This window comes from Silurus meridionalis, chromosome 25 (assembly GCF_014805685.1).
Source record: "Silurus meridionalis isolate SWU-2019-XX chromosome 25, ASM1480568v1, whole genome shotgun sequence".
Taxonomy (NCBI): Eukaryota; Metazoa; Chordata; class Actinopteri; order Siluriformes; family Siluridae; genus Silurus; species Silurus meridionalis.
The window spans coordinates 6,639,993-6,657,009 of NC_060908.1; the positions used below are offsets into that span (position 1 = coordinate 6,639,993).

Here is a 17,017-nt window from a genome sequence, read left to right on the forward strand (position 1 = left end):
TTTTAATGTACATGTGACAAGTAAAAAGCCCCTTTAACCTTTAAATGCAGTTTTCACCTGTCAAACCTAGCGCTCAAACCAGGAGTAGATATTTAAAGGTATTATGTGGTTTTTTTTTTTGGTTTTTTTTAATCTATCTAGCAGTGCACACTTGGCAACAAGTAATACCAGTCAGTCACATGATCCAGTTGCTTATGATCATTGGAAAATCTTTAAACAAACGGTGGCAAGTTATTTACAACATCTGATTTTTCACTTTCAGGAAATGAAAGTCTTGTGTTTTTCGGGGTTGACCTTTGCCAATCCAGTACTTTGAGAAAACATGTGGTGTGGCTTTCATACAGTTGCTCACAACCTCTGTTAGCTGTTTTGTAAACTATTTTGTAGCAAAACATATGACTTGTCTAAAATAAGCAGTCTGAGATGCAGCTGTAGTTTGTTGTGTCTGATTCTAATATCACGTCACATCTTCCTACACGGCTCCTACTCTTTATATTAGAATTACCAAAAAACTGCAGGACACATGTGGCAGCAATTTTGTCCGATAATCTTAGATCATTAGGATTTATAATAAATCCAAGGGTTTCAGAACGCGATTTGTTTGTCGGAAATATTTATAACTGTGCAGTATGAACGCAGGCACTGGATAAAAGAGAACAGGGGGGAAAAACTACCTCTAATCAACCGTAGTGTTCACATTCTGTATCTTAAATAAGCCTCAATCTAAATCCTAACTCATGTTCTGGATTAGAGCACTGTATCCTCTGCTGTTATGTTCAGTTATTACACATCACTTCACGTTATTACCCAGGAGGACTGACACAGTGAGTGTTCTACATCAGTATTGCTTCGTTTTTATAACAGACCAGTAAGATCTGACCTGCTGCATGCACACAGCAAAGAGAGAAAACTGGAGTAACACGGCACACGAAACAAAACCGTACAAAACGAAATATGTAGATGATTATTTATATATTAGAGATGATTAGAGTAATTGAAATACTTAAGGGAATTCGATTCTGTACAGTGGGTTCTTTATTTCTGATTCTCCTGAATGAGATTTTTTCAGGCGGTTTTAGACTATGTAATGTATTGAAGTTTTGATTGTGTGTGTGTGTGTGTGTGTGTTTTGTCAGGTGTCACTTCTCCACGTTTAAACAGTGTCAAGAGTGGCTGAAGAGGCTAAATCGAGCTATAGCTCACCCATCTCGCCTGGAAGATCTGTTTGCTCTGGCCTACCACGCATGGAGCCTTGGGGGTTGTGCCAATGATGAAGACCAGCACTTAAGTCTCTGCAGACCAGGTACACACACACACACACACACACACACACACACACATACACAAAACGTTTACACAATATATAGGCCCATCCCTTAATTCTACATGTGATTAGACTATAGACAAATTCATGGTTGAACTGCTTTACATTCCTTTTTTTCTTCTTTAATTTTGTCTATTATTCTTGCTCATAATATTTTTGTCTTTATTTTGCTTTTTTGCTTTTCTTTTATGCCTTACTTTTTCCTGACTGTATATTTCCTTCCTTTCTCCTCTTTTTTTTTCCTTTTTCTTTGCATCCATCTTTACTTTTGTCTTTCCCGTGTCAGGTGATCATGTCCGTCACAGGATGGAGATGGAGGTGAGGAGAATGGACTTTGACACGCAGAACGCCTGGAGAATTTCCGAAATCAACAGCAACTACAAGTAAGATCCGCAGGCTTCAGTCGGGGTGCACAGCATGACGACAGAAAATATCGTTATTGCGATAATGTATCTCACGATACACGAGTCTAAAATATCACGGATGATTTTTAAATTGCTGGAAGTGAATTCAATTACATTTTTGAATTTAAAAAAAGAAAACTCTGGATTGTGGTAAATGAGTGAACGCGCTTATATATTGTAAAATCCACCTCAACCCATAAGGCAATGTTTCCTCCTTTCTTTTTTTTCCTTTTAATCCGTCAGTGTCTGTAAACATATTGGCTTTCAGGCGAGAGTAAACTGGAGATGCGCGAGTGTGTGTGTGTGTGTGTGTGTGTGTGTGTGTGTGTGTGTGTGTGTGTGTGTCATAATAAGATAATTGTGCTTGGAATACATTTTCTGCCTCTTTCAGGCATTTGAAGGACACACTCCTATTATGCGTATACAGAGTATACACAAACAGTATGGAGGAAAGCCACACGGAGCCTAGACTTCTAGCAGCTCACGTGGTGTGTGTGTGTGTGTGTGTGTGTGTGTGTGTGTGTGTGTGTGTGTGTGTGTGTGTGTGTGTGTGTGTGTGTGTGTGTGTGTGTGTGTATCAGCTGGGGTGCAGCCACATCCCCCATAAGCGATGGCGTGAAATAAAAGATAATCATTCAGAATGGAATGAACAGTCAGGGTGTGTGTGGGTGTGTGTGTGTGTGTGTGTGTGTGTGTGTGTGATTTCTGTAGTGAAGCACCATAGCGATGGATAATTAAAGCAGGCAAGGACCTGCTGAGATCAGTGAGTCAGCAGCACACCACAACCAGAGGAAGACTGCGTGTCGGTGTGTGTGTGTGTGTGTGTGTGTTTGTGTGCACTGTGGGTGTTGTTTTTCTCACATGTTAACCTCTTCCATGTCTGGGAAGATGCGTGTGCATTTCTACGTTTCTGAACCCCCTTGTGGGAATTAGCAAATCAACCTGATCGTAGACTGAATACTTTTTGGTTTGTTTTGGAGAGTGAAGTAACTGTTGGCATCAATCTAAATGAATGGAATTGGTGCTGTTCCTGTAAACTCTCCAGCACTTTCTACCACAAGCCCAGTCTACGTCAGCGAGAGCGAACACACAACCACAAGTTTCTCTTTGTCAGTGGTCAAGTACAGAATTTGACATTCACCCAGAAACGTTGTATTTGAGTTTTCATGTGATGTTTTGAAAGGAAACATTGTGGCCTTTGGCAATTGCTCATAAGGTACATGTAAAGGAAGGAGATGCTCGAATACTGCCAGTGATATACAACACATAATAAATCTAAATCAGTATGATTTCGGGGCTTTCGAGTGCCACTGCAGAAAAAACCCTGTATTTAAGAAACTTTGAGCTCAAATCTCAATGAAGCCACAGCCATCCTTATCCAAGAACAAAGTGAAATTGGTTTTGCTTTCTGAATAGATGTCATATTCTCTCTCATTCTCTCCTGTCAGTTTATATTATAAAGCTCATGCATGCGGCTGTGCGATGCAGCAGTTATAAATGATGTGGAGGTTTGGCTCTTATAAGAGGAAGCACATCTTACGGGCACTAATCATGTTTATGATGTGCATCTTATGATGATCAGCTTGTTGTATTCCTCGACTGTAAATCACTTCGGTCAAAAGCGTCACAAATGAATAAATGAAAATATAAATCTATAGGGCTATGAATGTGATTGCTTCAGGATTTTCCTTCTCAAATATCTCCTCATTTCTCGTTTCCTTTCTTGACCCATTCAGACTGTGCTCCAGTTATCCTCAGAAGCTACTCGTGCCAGTGTGGATCACAGATAAAGAACTGGAAAGTGTGGCCTCTTTCAGGTCCTGGAAGAGAATTCCTGTAGTGGTGTACAGGTGAGGCACATGGCAATAGTATACATTGTGCCATTAGCGCATCATTATAATGAACTTTTTCTGACCCATATTTTTTTTTTAAATACATTAAATGAATCATAGTCTAAGTAGTTAAATAAATAACAAATTAATATTTTATACCACTTGCTTTGGAGAAAATAACACTTTCTGTAGTCTCTTCCTATAATTTCTATAACGTAAAGCTTGGAGACGATTGTTGTTAAATTTGGTGTCATTTCTAAGCTTAATTCTGGCTGTTTCTGTCTCAGGCACCAGAAGAATGGTGCAGTTATAGCACGCTGCAGTCAGCCTGAGATCAGCTGGTGGGGCTGGAGGAACACGGAGGACGAATACCTGGTCACATCCATCGCCAAAGCATGCGGGTTGGATTCAGGACCCAGAGCATCCTGCAGGACACGGGTGGACGGGGCGGACTCTTCTGACTGTGACTTCGGTAACGCGTTCCTCTACTCACATCAGGAATAATTTGATACACGTACCCCTACAAACATTATGGAGTCTAAGCAGGGTGCAATTTCCCTACATAGACAGCCATTTGTGTTCATTAGAACAAGCAAGTGACGTGGTTTCTTTGTAATATTTCCGACTTTCACGTTTGGGTTGTTTTCGAAATGTCGGGTTTTTCTTGTTTGTCAGTGTAACTTTAAATAGAAATGAGTCAAATCTTTTATATGATTGAGGAAAACATTGTATGAAGCACAAATTGGCCATCAATCAAACATAATGTAGGCAAAAAAAGAAAAATCCTGGTGTATAAAGAATTGATTTATAATCACATTGTGGCACCTGGAATAGAAATTGAACTAAATAGATTACCTGGAGGGGCCTTGAGATTTGTATCCATAAAGTACCATGCATTATCCATTATTCATTATCCTTGTCCCAAAAATAACAGGCTGGTCTGGGTCAATATAAGTTACAGTGAGGTAAACCAGAATTTGATTATATTATAGACCTTGGGTCTTCAACCGCGGGTTTGCGACCCCTAGGGGCTCCAAGGCGGTACTGCAGGGTTCCACTAAGTAATGTCGAATCACAATTTTTTTTAATTTTTTTTTTACTTTGGTAAAAACATCAAAAATAAAAAAAATTTAATTTATAAAGTATTAAAATCATTAAAATTAAAAAAGTTCTATTAAAATTAAAGCTGAAGTTCATGTAAATGTATAATTGTCCACCTAATAGTAAAAGGAAAATGTATGAAACTGTAAATCTATTAAAAAGAAAGACAACTGTGAACAGCTTAATAAATAAGTTATTAATAACTTAAGTTGATAAATAATGCATAAATAATTTTGAAAGATGGAAAAATATATGAAAATGTACAGACATGATGCATGTTCAATAACAACATGGTTCTAATTATCTTACCATAATATAACTAGCATAATTATGATTGGTTCTTATAAATTTCAGTGGTTAAATTTGACACTTTTTTTTTTTTTTTTTTTTATCAGGGGGTCCCTGCCCCATGTGTCTTTTACTAAAGGGGGTCCTTGACCTGAAAAACGTTGAAGACCATTGCTATAGACCTTTTGTGATTATTCTATAGATGAAATCCTTTTTAATAATACAGTTGCTCCCTCCATTCATCCCACTTTCAGATGGAAATTTTCCACATTTAAATAAATGTGTTCTGTCATTTTTTTTGTTCATTGTTCTTTCACTGATTGTAAATTAATTGGTGATGAAAGCCAAGGATCATATTTTTTTTTTAAGTGCAACCAATTCTGCATTTGAACTGCAATTAAACTGCAGCACCCGTGCCAATTAATTTGCTTAATGGTTCCAGTTCCCTCAGATGACGATATAATATAGATTATTCAGGAAAGAATAGCTGTTTGGTGAGGAGCCATTTGTAATTAGTTACACAAGAATGCACACACAAGGGTTTTTTTTGGGGAACTGAAGACAAATGAGTTCCAGTTGGAGCGGATGCTAGTGAGCGAATTTGAAACGGCTCTTTTGTTTCTGACCCTGTTGAGAAAGTGGTGGCCGGGAAATTTGGGGAGTCTCATTGGAAGGGTCATCTTTGTTGTTTTTGACACACACACACACACACTAGAGTTTCTTTCCTCTTCCACACTCAGACTTCATTAAATAAAAACGTATCGGTATTCCTTTCCAATTAAATTTCAATTAAAATATAAAATATTCAGCTACTTATAGACCTTAAGGTTATGTAATTTTTCAATCAATCCTTAGTGCGTGTTTATTTAATAACAAACTCCTTGTGATAAAATGATGCCTTAAAACATTAATATCTTAGTCCTTAGTGGTTGTAAAGCTCTTTCTCTTTTTTTATTAATTTTTTTTTATTATTTGTGTAGACCAGCTGCAGACTCTGGTTTGCTAGTTGATGTGACTACCAGAGGCTTTTCCAGAGTCTCTTACTATACATTAAAATGTTTTGTCACCCAGTGAGGTCACAGCACAAAGCAGGTCTTCTGCAGCAGCTCACTTATTTCTTTCCTGTGTCTGTGTCTCTCAGACTCCTCCCTGGCGGTGGGTTCAGGTCCTGATTCTAGCACTGCACCACAGAAGCTGCTGATCCTGGATGCGCGATCTTACACTGCCGCAGTGGCCAATCGTGCCAAGGGGGGTGGCTGTGAGTGTGAAGGTAAGCAGAAGTCTACACACACACACGTGTGTGTGAAGTCCACACAGGGGACACCTCCTGGGTGGAGACATGTTGGTGCACAGCTGTGCTGTGAGTTATTAGCTGCCATGCTGTGAAAACATGGTATATGACAAATCCAGTGGTTTCTTTTTAGCTGGTCTAATTTTAGCACAAGAAGAACATGTCAGGCAGGTCGCTTTGAAAGTTTGGTCTAAAGAGACTACAAGAGTGGCTACCAATTGTTCTTTTGCTTTGCCTCTCTCAGCATTACCATAGGGAAACATTTGGGCTACTAAATTACTGCGTTAAACCTGCCGCCTTACCACCTACTGCTGCTCTGCCCCATGTTGCTTTACCTGTTCATCTGCTTTCCATTGACTATAAATGTAGAAATATAATTAATCTCTTATTTGAAAGCCCTAAATTAAAGTCCTCTCTGCCGAGTTTCAGCTGACTTGCATTTCTAGCTCAACTGCCTCAAACATCTACTGATCCGAAACAACATTCGGATTGCGATTTCACCGATTACTGATTGGGTCAGTAATTGTTCAGTCCTGACACCAGAGATTGGGTTGTTGCATCTCTGCTTACTACCACAACCAGAACTTTTTTTAATTTGTACATGAATAATTACAAATCGCCATTGTTTTCAGAAAGGTGTTTAGTCTCCCCATTCAAGCTCTGACTTCAACAATTTGTTTCCTCATGTCTATTTAAATGTTGTGTGTGTGTGTTTGTAGAGTACTACCCAAACTGTGAGGTGATGTTTATGGGCATGGCTAATATCCACTCCATCAGGAACAGTTTCCAGTCTCTGAGAGCTGTGTGCAGTCAAATCCCTGATCCTGGCAAGTGAGTACACAGTGCTGATCATACTAGCTTTCCTTTCACCACTTACCAGTATGTTAAAAATCGAAACTTTCCATCACAGCCAATAGATTATTTTCTTAGATTTTTCTAATGGTTGGCAAATGATTATTACAAATATTATAGAATTCAACCTTAAGCTGTTTGTACACCATATTTATCTCTATTGCGGTTTGCTAATAAAAATGACACAAAGGAAACCCATAAACATTTAGGCACAGAGGTATTTTGATCTCCTTTCTGTGTATTATGACTAAAATTACAGTTTCCATGTCCTTTTTAAACAGTATTGATAGACTAAAAACATGGTATCTGTGGTTGAGAGCAAATAAGAAGATTTCCCAACAGGCAATATTTAGATTTGATTCCAGCTTTTGTTCAGTGTGTTTTCCATTTGTGGGATGGTTCAGATTAAATGGGTCAAGTCTAAATTGGGCTGAGAGATGCTGATGCACTCATATTAGACAGCAAACTCATGCAGCATACTCTGCAGCTAGTAACATTTTAACAAAAGGTTACAGTCACATATTTCTATTTCTATCATATTCGCTCAAATAATATGCATATTATTAGATACAGGATTATGATACAAGATTTCTATTTAATTTATTTATAGAAGACTCAACAGTAAGAAGAATAACACACAGTTCAATGTAATCATTTATTTTAGTTTTCGACGGTGGCCATTTAGAGATGAACAGATATTAAATAATACACATGCACATTCATAATAATAAAAATATGCAATCATGTATTGCACTCACTGACTGGTCTTGAATTAACTAGTTTAGATTTTCTGGATATTCAGATTCATTTGCATCTGAATTTCAGTAATAGGAACTGGTCCTAATCAGTTGTTCATAATGTTTATTGCTTTTCTGAATTCAGTAAGAACTGGATAGATTGACTGTTTGCGCACTCATACATTTGACCCCTGTTTTAATATGAACGAATGCTAATGATCGGTGTGCTACTTCCTGTCCCCAGTTGGCTCTCTGCCCTAGAGAGCACACGCTGGTTGCAGCACCTGTCCGTCATGCTGAAGGCAGCTACTCTGGTGAGTTCTGCCGTGGAAAGGGATGGACGTCCAGTGCTGGTACACTGCTCTGACGGCTGGGACCGCACACCTCAAATTGTGGCTCTTGCCAAGGTCCTGCTTGACCCCTACTACAGAACCATTGAGGTATGAAATAATGTTTAAATACAGAGGAATAAAATCCAGAGTGCAGGATACTTTCTAATGCACTTAAATCGCAAATTCGACAAGAGAATAAAAACGAGTGCAGCACAATACAGTAAACTATGTAATATGCGCTAAGCTCACAGTACATGAGGATAAACAAAAATGTTTTCAAATGAAGTTTTGCAATGCTTCCTTCAAATTTGGATGAAATCCAGCACCCGAGAAGAGACTTTCTTTTTCTCTCCTCTCTTATGTTGCCTTCCAGTGGTTGAGACGGCATGTTGCAGATAAACATGACGAAAAATCTTAGAGAAAATTAGTTTGAAGTCTCAAATCTATATATAAAGTTTAACGATATGAAATACAATGTTCTAACGCATTTAAGTTTAAAACAGGAATGAACAATGTTCTATTTTTTCTCTCTTAGAAAATGCAAATTCGAGATATTTCTCGTCACGGTGTTTCTGCGTTTTTTGTCCATTTTGCCACATTTTTTAATAACAGTAATGCTATTAAGGAACGGTATAAATATTAGTTATTAAATGACCATGTTTCTCTAATCTCGACAGGGTTTCCAGGTGCTGGTGGAAACCGAGTGGCTAGATTTCGGCCATAAGTTTGCAGACCGCTGCGGTCATGGCGAGAACGCCGAGGATGTGAACGAGCAGTGCCCGGTCTTCCTGCAGTGGCTTGACTGTGTCCATCAGCTCTTAAAACAGTTTCCCTGCCTGTTTGAGTTCACAGAGGCCTTTCTGGTGCGTGTTCTGTGCAGCCATGCAATCATTTTAGCCATTTTGTTCCCTCACTGTATTCCAATCGATCCTTGGCTGCTTTTTATGCTTTTTATACCAAAAGGTATACGCTGGCCATTTATTTACATGTTCGTTATTTTTCCTCATCTCTAATCCTAGTATTTTATTATTTACCTAGCTGTTTTTTCAGTTTTCTTCTTTTTTCTTCCATTCACCAAATGTAAATCAGATCATATAAATATCACTGTGTTGTGCAAATGATGATCTCAAACAAACAAACGAAAAAATGTTTCGATGCAAACCCTTAACCAGGATTAATGAGGATTTTGTGCGTTTCAGGTCAAGCTGGTGCAGCACACATACTCGTGTCTATATGGAACATTCCTGTGCAATAATGCCCGAGAACGAGAATCGCGAAACGTCTACAAACGGACGTGCTCTGTCTGGTCGCTGCTCCGTGCCGGCAACAAGAACTTTCAAAACTTCCTCTACATCCCCTGCCATGATATGGTAATCATGAAAGAAGCATTTAACAAGCTATTTAACAAGAACATTCAGTGTTGTGTTGATTTATTGCCCACTTTTTTTTTTTTTTTTTTTTTTTTTGAGTAATGGCTTTGCTGCGATCTATTGACTAACACGTTCCAGATTATCTGCAATTATACAGCGTTATTAATAGGATGTTAATGAAGCATGTGTGGGTCTGGACATGTCTGCAAAAAAACGTCTCTTGGGCTATAGATTAATCTTTTTTTCATACCTCTTACCGCTACACCAGGTCTTGCAGCCAGTGTGCCACACGCGGGCATTGCAGTTATGGACTGCTGTGTACCTGCCCACATCGTCCCCATGCACGGCAGCAGAGGACACTATGGAAATCTTCCTGAGCCCCTCGTCCCAGGGAGAGGAGCTCACCTCGCGCTCACTCGACAGGTCAGTAGAACAGTCACTCGTGGTGTTTTATGCTGATCAAAAAACTGAAACAGGATGCAGATTTTGAGATGATGATGCCCTCTTCTGGAAAGCTAGGGTAGCATAGCAAAAGAAATTGTCACGAGCTAGGCAAGTAAAACAGAATGTGCATTATTGTTAAAGTAAACCTTAAATTACTTGATAATTATTTCATGGATTAAATTCACGATTGTAAATATAATACGCCGGATATGGATCGATTGAACACAATGTTTTTACGTTACATCAGCACTTCACATTCAGTTTAACCTAATGCTATTTTAATACAGGCTTCCTAAGACACGTTCCATGGACAACCTGATGTGCCCTTTCGAAAACGGCGTCGCTCTCACACGCACCTCCAGCGATCCCAACCTCAACAAGCACTGCCAAGAGGGACGGCCTCCTCTGGAGCCAATGATTGGCCAAGGTGGCAGTTTCACCGAAAACCTAGAGTTTGCCTCTGAAACCAAATTGTGTAGTGCGGATGAGGAAGTAGGTACATGTGAAGAGACACCTCCCTCACCCTCTCCAAAGTCTGATCAGGACAGCTGTGTGAATATCATGCCAGAACCCTGTCTCACTACACAGCCTTTGCCATCCTTGAACCATCCCTTAACCTTGGATTCGGTTTCACCCCTGTCACAAGGCACACCCATTTTGCACCAAACTTTGCATCAAATCGCCAGCCCTACCCTCCCACCATTACCACAGGAAGTGCACGCTAGGACTGTTAATGCTACCTGCACATTCACTACTACTGAAGATCCTCCTAATGTTCCGCTCTCAAATGGCACAGAGAAGGAAGAGAGCACCACTGAGACACTTGGCTTTCCTTCACCTTCTGCTGCAGAGCTTTTAGAGATCAAAAAACTCACTACTCTTGTCCAGTTAGAGGAGTCTACAGAAACCATAAAGGATGAGTATGGCACCACGGCCGAGTTGCATTCTGTTCAGAAGGTCAACAATGGAAAAGTCTCAGTCCTGGCCACAAGTGATGAAAAGTGGGCTCAGAGTGTTAAGAAACTTCTTCGTGTCGGGTCTGGTTGCACCGGCGGAGGGTACAGAGAGACTCCGCGAAATCTGAGTAGTCCAGTCCAACCCGGCTGGATGTCAGCAGTGAAAAACACCACACTCTGCACTTCTTCGGCCTTTTCCTCAGCTCTGGGGCCATCGTTACGGCAGATTCCGTCAGCGGCACACTGCGTTGACGACGACGGCCTGCCGGTGCCGCTGGATGCCGTGCAACAACGTCTGCGCCAGATCGAGGCAAGCTACAAGCAGGAGGTGGAGGTGCTGCGGCGGCAGGTTAAGCAGCTGCAGATGAAACTGGAGAGCAGACCACACAGCTCGCCACCATCCGAGCCAGACATCTACTATGAGGATGATATTGTGAGTTTGATTGCCCCAGTGACTTGCGAGAAGAAGGATTTTCGCTAATGATGTTTAAATCACTAATGCGCTAACGTCTCCCATCTTCTTGTTTCATTGCAGACATGTCTCCGAGAGTCAGATGATGGCGATGAAGAGGACTCTCTATCGGCCCACAGCGAGGACCGCCTCAGTGAAGGCAGCTGGGATCGTGTAGAGAGAAAAGATACAGAGGTGAAAATCTATGGGGGAAGGGGGGAAATAACAATCACTGATATTTCCTAATGCCAGTTTATTCGGTGACTGGCGGTGCATGTTCTCTAGCATTGGGCAGAGCACACATTTTGGGAAGAATCGGAATGTGATTAGTGCTTGGAAATGGTGGAAAAGAAGCAAAGAAAAAAATCTTATGATCGCAGAGCATTAGTGAGATCAAGAAAGAATACGAGGTGGTATCAACGAGTTTCGAGACACTCCCTGTTTACAAGACAGTACTTCAATTATCTACATTTACACACTATCACCTAAAAAAAAAAGTCCCATTGCACAGCAATACAGTGTTCCTGCCACTTCTGGAATATGTCCCGAAGCGTGTCAAGCCGGATCTTCATGTTCAAATCTGGCTGAGTGCGGAAATGAGATCATGTTGTGTTCGTCGAGAAACTCACGTGCGAGGAGAGCTCAGCGACAGGTCGCGCACATGCTCAGAATTGCACCAGTTGCACAGCTTCCTATTTACACAACACGATGAATTTTAGCACACTGAATTATAAAGGTCGGTGCTTCCTGTGACTATGCGCTCAGCCTTGTGCTGCCTCCTGTTGGCGTGTTACAAAACTAGTCTCAAAACTTTGATACCACCTCATAGGGTAAAAGGTCGTTCATGAAAATGATGGATAATGGCCGTGTTGTATGGGCACATATGTCAGATTCAAAGAGTGTCATTTTAGTTATACAAACCTGTTATTGCGTAAGTTCAGCAGTTCAAATGCTTTTATTAGGATGTGAAATCTGAGCCCCAATCTCTTCCTAAACCTTACACAGGTTACTAGATGGGTTCCTGACCATATGGCCTCACATTGCTTCAACTGTGATAGCGAGTTCTGGATAGCTAAGAGACGCCATCACTGCAGGTATGAACGTCTAAACCGAAATGCACCACGCCGTTTTTAATTGACGTGCGACAGTGGAACAGCATGAGAATAATGGTGATAATTACATCTTAAATACACACCTAAAGTTTGGACACACCTAAATAAACCTTGGAGTGGAGAGGGGAAAAAAAGGGTTGTGATTTTGGTGAACAGCATCGTTTTATTATATATTTTTGAGGACTTTTAGTTGATTGTAATAAAGGTAAAATTTAAATTAACAGTAACTGTGCATCTGTTTTCTCAGAAACTGTGGAAACGTGTTCTGTAAAGACTGCTGCCACCTGAAGCTGCCCATCCCCGATCAGCAGCTTTACGATCCAGAGCTGGTGTGTAACTCGTGCTACGACCTGCTGCTGGAGAGCCGAACGCGGGAATTGCGCTCACAGCAGCTGAAAAAGCCCATCGCCACAGCCTCGAGCTGAGCGTGCTAATCAGTTTCCCACCCCGTGGGCTTCCCAGGCCCCCTTACGTAGGTGCCATGAGAGTCGCCTGCTGTTTTTGGCAGAGATGCAACACCCACGCTGGTTAGTGAGGATTCAAGGGTTGGTGTGAGCTGAATCGCTTCGTTCGCAAGCAAAAACTGGACTGGAGTCAGGGAACGAATTGATGACTGAATAAAGCTTGAATGAGATTAAAAGGTGGAAGTTTTTCTTCTTACAACACCGAGGAGTCGGAACTAATTTATCTCCTTTCTAGTCAAGGGAGAAAAGCTGATGGCTACCACCAGGGGACACTGTGGCTAAAGTGACCCTGATGTGAAAAGCCGTTTTTTTTTTTTTTTTTTTTTTTTTTTTTTCATCTCAAAAAGAATTCACATTATATCCATAACTGTAGAAATGTGTGACATGGTATGGACGCACAGATTTAACCCTCTTGAACTCCATAACAAATACATCCACAAATATAAACGTACATTAGAGGACAATCTCCCGTCTGCCCTTGAAGCCAGTTACTCCAAAGTTTTTGTGCTAAACACAGAGGCTCGCCGTTTAAATGATGATGCTGCTGCTACAGTATTTAAAAGAAAATCTTATTTTGGATCATTATTTTGTGCACTCTAAGCTGTTGTAAATCTGAGGGAAATCCAAGACCAAACCGAGGGTGAAAGGGAGAAAAGATGCGGTTTGTTTACTCTGTGGTCTGAACTTGAATGTAGTGTTTGTCTTTTTTTTTTTCTTTATCTTTTTTATTTTGTGTGTGTATTTCTGAGGGAAGTTACTGAAGAGATGTTGCTGGATGTTGCCATTTGAATATGATACGAGGCCAGTTATAAATGCGTGAATGAGCTTCTCTACTGAAGAGGGAGACAAATGAACACGATCCACGCGACGGGTCATGTGCTCGCTTGTTTCTGCTTTTTAATGGAGGAACAGTCTGGATGCTAAAGGATGCTGTAGCAATGTTGTACTTTTTCTCTCGTTGCAATACTGTTCTCAACATGCTCTTGGCCATGTGAGGGGAATCCAGATTTCGATCACAATTTGATATAACAACAATTTAATGTAATAAATTAATTTGAGTTTGCAGTCTGTAAGCCCTCTGCATTGTTGCCTGTGGCGTGAATTACAATTCTGTTGAAACTACCTATAACCTTACACCTTAAAAACAGTGTTGAACGCAGGGAGAGAATGATTTTGGGGTGTTACGAAGGATTCGAGCGAATATCCAAACCTGTGAATTGTTCAGACCCGAGTACAATTTCATTTTATGTATAAATTGGAACGTGCAGATTAACATTACATAAACCCTCAAATGAAAAAAAAGCTAACCTTTTTTTTTTCTTTTTCATTTTTCTATCAGAAATGGTTCCTAGCTGTACATATTGTTTTATTGTGTTCCTTAAAATACTAGTGCCATTTATTTTCATTTGGGTTTTGTTTTTTTTGTTTTGTTATTTTTTCTGTTCCTTCTCTCTTGGAATGCACCATGTCACTTATCAGTAACGACTAAACACGTGTAATGGTACGAACACTTAGCAAGTGAGTATTTTCCGAGGTTCTGCTAAGCCTAACGATTTAGGTCTTTTGATGATGAAGGAACACTGATGATTTAGAAAAAAAAGAAAAAACCAAACCCACTGTAATATATATAGTTATCCGTACTAGTGGCTGGAAATCGTCACTTAGTAAATGTTGTAAAGAATTGCACTGTACAAGTCAAATCCCATTGGACAAATAAAAAGAATGTCTTTGGGATCAGCTGACTCTTTCTTTTTCTTTGTACTGGTTGAAAAACAAGGTAAAGTGTTTATATATAGTGTTTGAATTGCAGTATGTGTCTATAAAATGTTTTTTTTTTCTTCATTCACCACAGTGATGTGTATAATGCTAATTTAGATTTTTTTAAATTTGATTTATTTTACTTTTTAGATAAAGCTACATTGTTGAACAATATTAGCTGTGAACAATCGTTCCATTATTTATTATTATTTTTTGTGTGTAAAAGGAGTAAAGCCTGGCACATTTTGAAATATTTGACAGACTGACAGAAAACTGAGAATTCAGCAGGGCTGCTTTGTAATATTATAGACAGCTACAATTAGTAAACTTTTTTTTGCGTCAGGATAAAATTCAGATCATATATTCAGTTATATTATTTAGGTCGCCTGGTGGTCTAGTGGTTAGGATGCGGTGCTCTCACCGCTGCAGCCCGGGTTTGATCCCCGGTCAGGGAACCAACCCCAGCCACTCTTAGTGCCGGTCCCAAGCCCGGATAAATGGGGAGGGTTGCGTTAGGAAGGGCATCCAGCGTAAAAACGTGCCAAATCAAACATGCGGATGATCCGCTGTGGCGACCTCTGATGGGAGAAGCCGAAAGAAAGTTATAATCACATGCATCAATATTCACTGTGTTTAATGTGGAACATCTATAAAACAAGTTCCTCTTTTTATTTATACTGTAACAGTTATAAACAGTTCCCTCACAATGGCTCTTTTTTAATCCCTCACTCTGGAAGTCAAAAGGAGACAGAAAAATGCCTGCAACCAAGAAATCACAGTGCACATAATAAATGAGCATCATCTCAAAAAACTTCACTGCATCTGCACTTACATGTTTGTTTATTTTAATTAAGAGTGGCAGCCGTTCAAGTTGATGAAAAAACTGTCCTGGTTCCTGTCCTGGTGTCTCAAAGGTTGTATTACCCAGTTGCTTGTAAGTTTACTCAACGGATTTAATGTAGAAGGTTGTAAGGGTTGCTGCTGATGAAAAAGCAAATAAGCAGAAGTATGAGCAGTTAATGGATTACTAACCTCAACCTGAGAGACTCTTATTATTGGCACCCCTCAGAGTATGGGGGTGTGTGTGTGTATATATATATATATATATATATAAAATGTGTGTGTATGTATATACCTAAATATAAAATATAATTTCCAGCCTATGTGGTTCTTCCCCAAACTGTTACCACAAAGTTGAAGGCACCCAGGTGTATGTGGGAGCATTCAAACTTTATTTCACTTAAATTTGAAGACCCAACCCTGTGCCAGCATGACAATGTTCCTGTACACAAATCGAGCTCCATGATTAGGTTGGAGTGGAAGATCTTGGGTGGCCTGCTATAGCGCTCTCACCTCATCTCTATTTAACCCCTTTGGGATTAATTGGGATGCTGACTGCACCCCAGGCCTCCTCACCTATTTGTGTGTGTGTTTGTGCATGTTTTATTATATATTATTTATACAGTATCACAAAAGTCGGTAGTGCTATATAATAATGGTGCTCAGACAAAATATTGACACTTTGGGCACAGTTTTGATATGTTCAATTAGTGTACTCACTTTTGTTGCCAGCTATTTAGACAATAATGGCTGTATGTTTGGTTATCTTCATAGGACAGTGTATATATGTATATATGTACACATGTCCTATGGGGGACATGTGTATGTATATGGAATGGTCATTTCTTTTCAGATATAAAAAAAAAACTCGACGAAAAATTATTTTTAAACATTTGTTTTACTGATGCGTTTCAGTCACATGTTTAAGTCTCAAATCAAGCACCCAAATTTGCCATGATGCTCACATCCGGCATTTAAAACCATCCATCTGTGTGAAAACACTATACAGTAGTTACTTTTTAAACATTTACAAGAATATTTTGTCTTCATGTGATATGTTCAGTATGGTTTTACTAAAATAAACATGCATTTGTATAAGGCATCCATAGTTGTCCATGACAATCATGAGATTATTCACGATTAAATATTTTAATCGTTTGACAGCCCTAATATATAAATATATTATATAGGGTTTTTTTTCCAATTATTATTTTGTATAACTGAAAAGCACCAATAATAAAATACCAGACCAAACTGTTGTACAGAATGTTATTTACAATTCGAAGAGTTTAGAGGAGGATAAAATGATTATTGAACACACAACAATAACAATGCCTTCAAATAAATTACATATTAATCAGAAAAACGAAGCTGTTGATCACAGTCTGTGATAGAGGGATGAGAGATTCAGTGAGTCATATAATCTGATTCAGCTAACCAATAAGATCCGACTCATTCACA

At 39.6% G+C, this 17,017-nt stretch overlaps 1 protein-coding gene across 14 annotated transcripts in view; it reads left to right on the forward strand.

Annotated features, from left to right (window-relative positions):
* The window catches only part of mtmr4 (myotubularin related protein 4), a 62,832-nt gene extending 48,140 nt beyond the window's left edge, over positions 1-14,692 (forward strand). For all 14 annotated transcript variants that reach the window (XM_046838960.1, XM_046838971.1, XM_046838963.1 and 11 more), the window contains 14 exons: positions 1,137-1,303; positions 1,611-1,707; positions 3,465-3,578; positions 3,848-4,032; positions 6,091-6,219; positions 6,960-7,071; positions 8,074-8,269; positions 8,839-9,024; positions 9,361-9,531; positions 9,800-9,954; positions 10,263-11,364; positions 11,467-11,577; positions 12,388-12,476; positions 12,742-14,692. In XM_046838960.1, coding sequence (XP_046694916.1) covers positions 1,137-1,303; positions 1,611-1,707; positions 3,465-3,578; positions 3,848-4,032; positions 6,091-6,219; positions 6,960-7,071; positions 8,074-8,269; positions 8,839-9,024; positions 9,361-9,531; positions 9,800-9,954; positions 10,263-11,364; positions 11,467-11,577; positions 12,388-12,476; positions 12,742-12,919 — 2,992 coding nt within the window. In that variant the 3' untranslated portion in view covers positions 12,920-14,692. The remainder of the gene's footprint in view (positions 1-1,136; positions 1,304-1,610; positions 1,708-3,464; positions 3,579-3,847; positions 4,033-6,090; positions 6,220-6,959; positions 7,072-8,073; positions 8,270-8,838; positions 9,025-9,360; positions 9,532-9,799; positions 9,955-10,262; positions 11,365-11,466; positions 11,578-12,387; positions 12,477-12,741) is intronic.
* Positions 14,693-17,017: the final 2,325 nt, after the last annotated feature.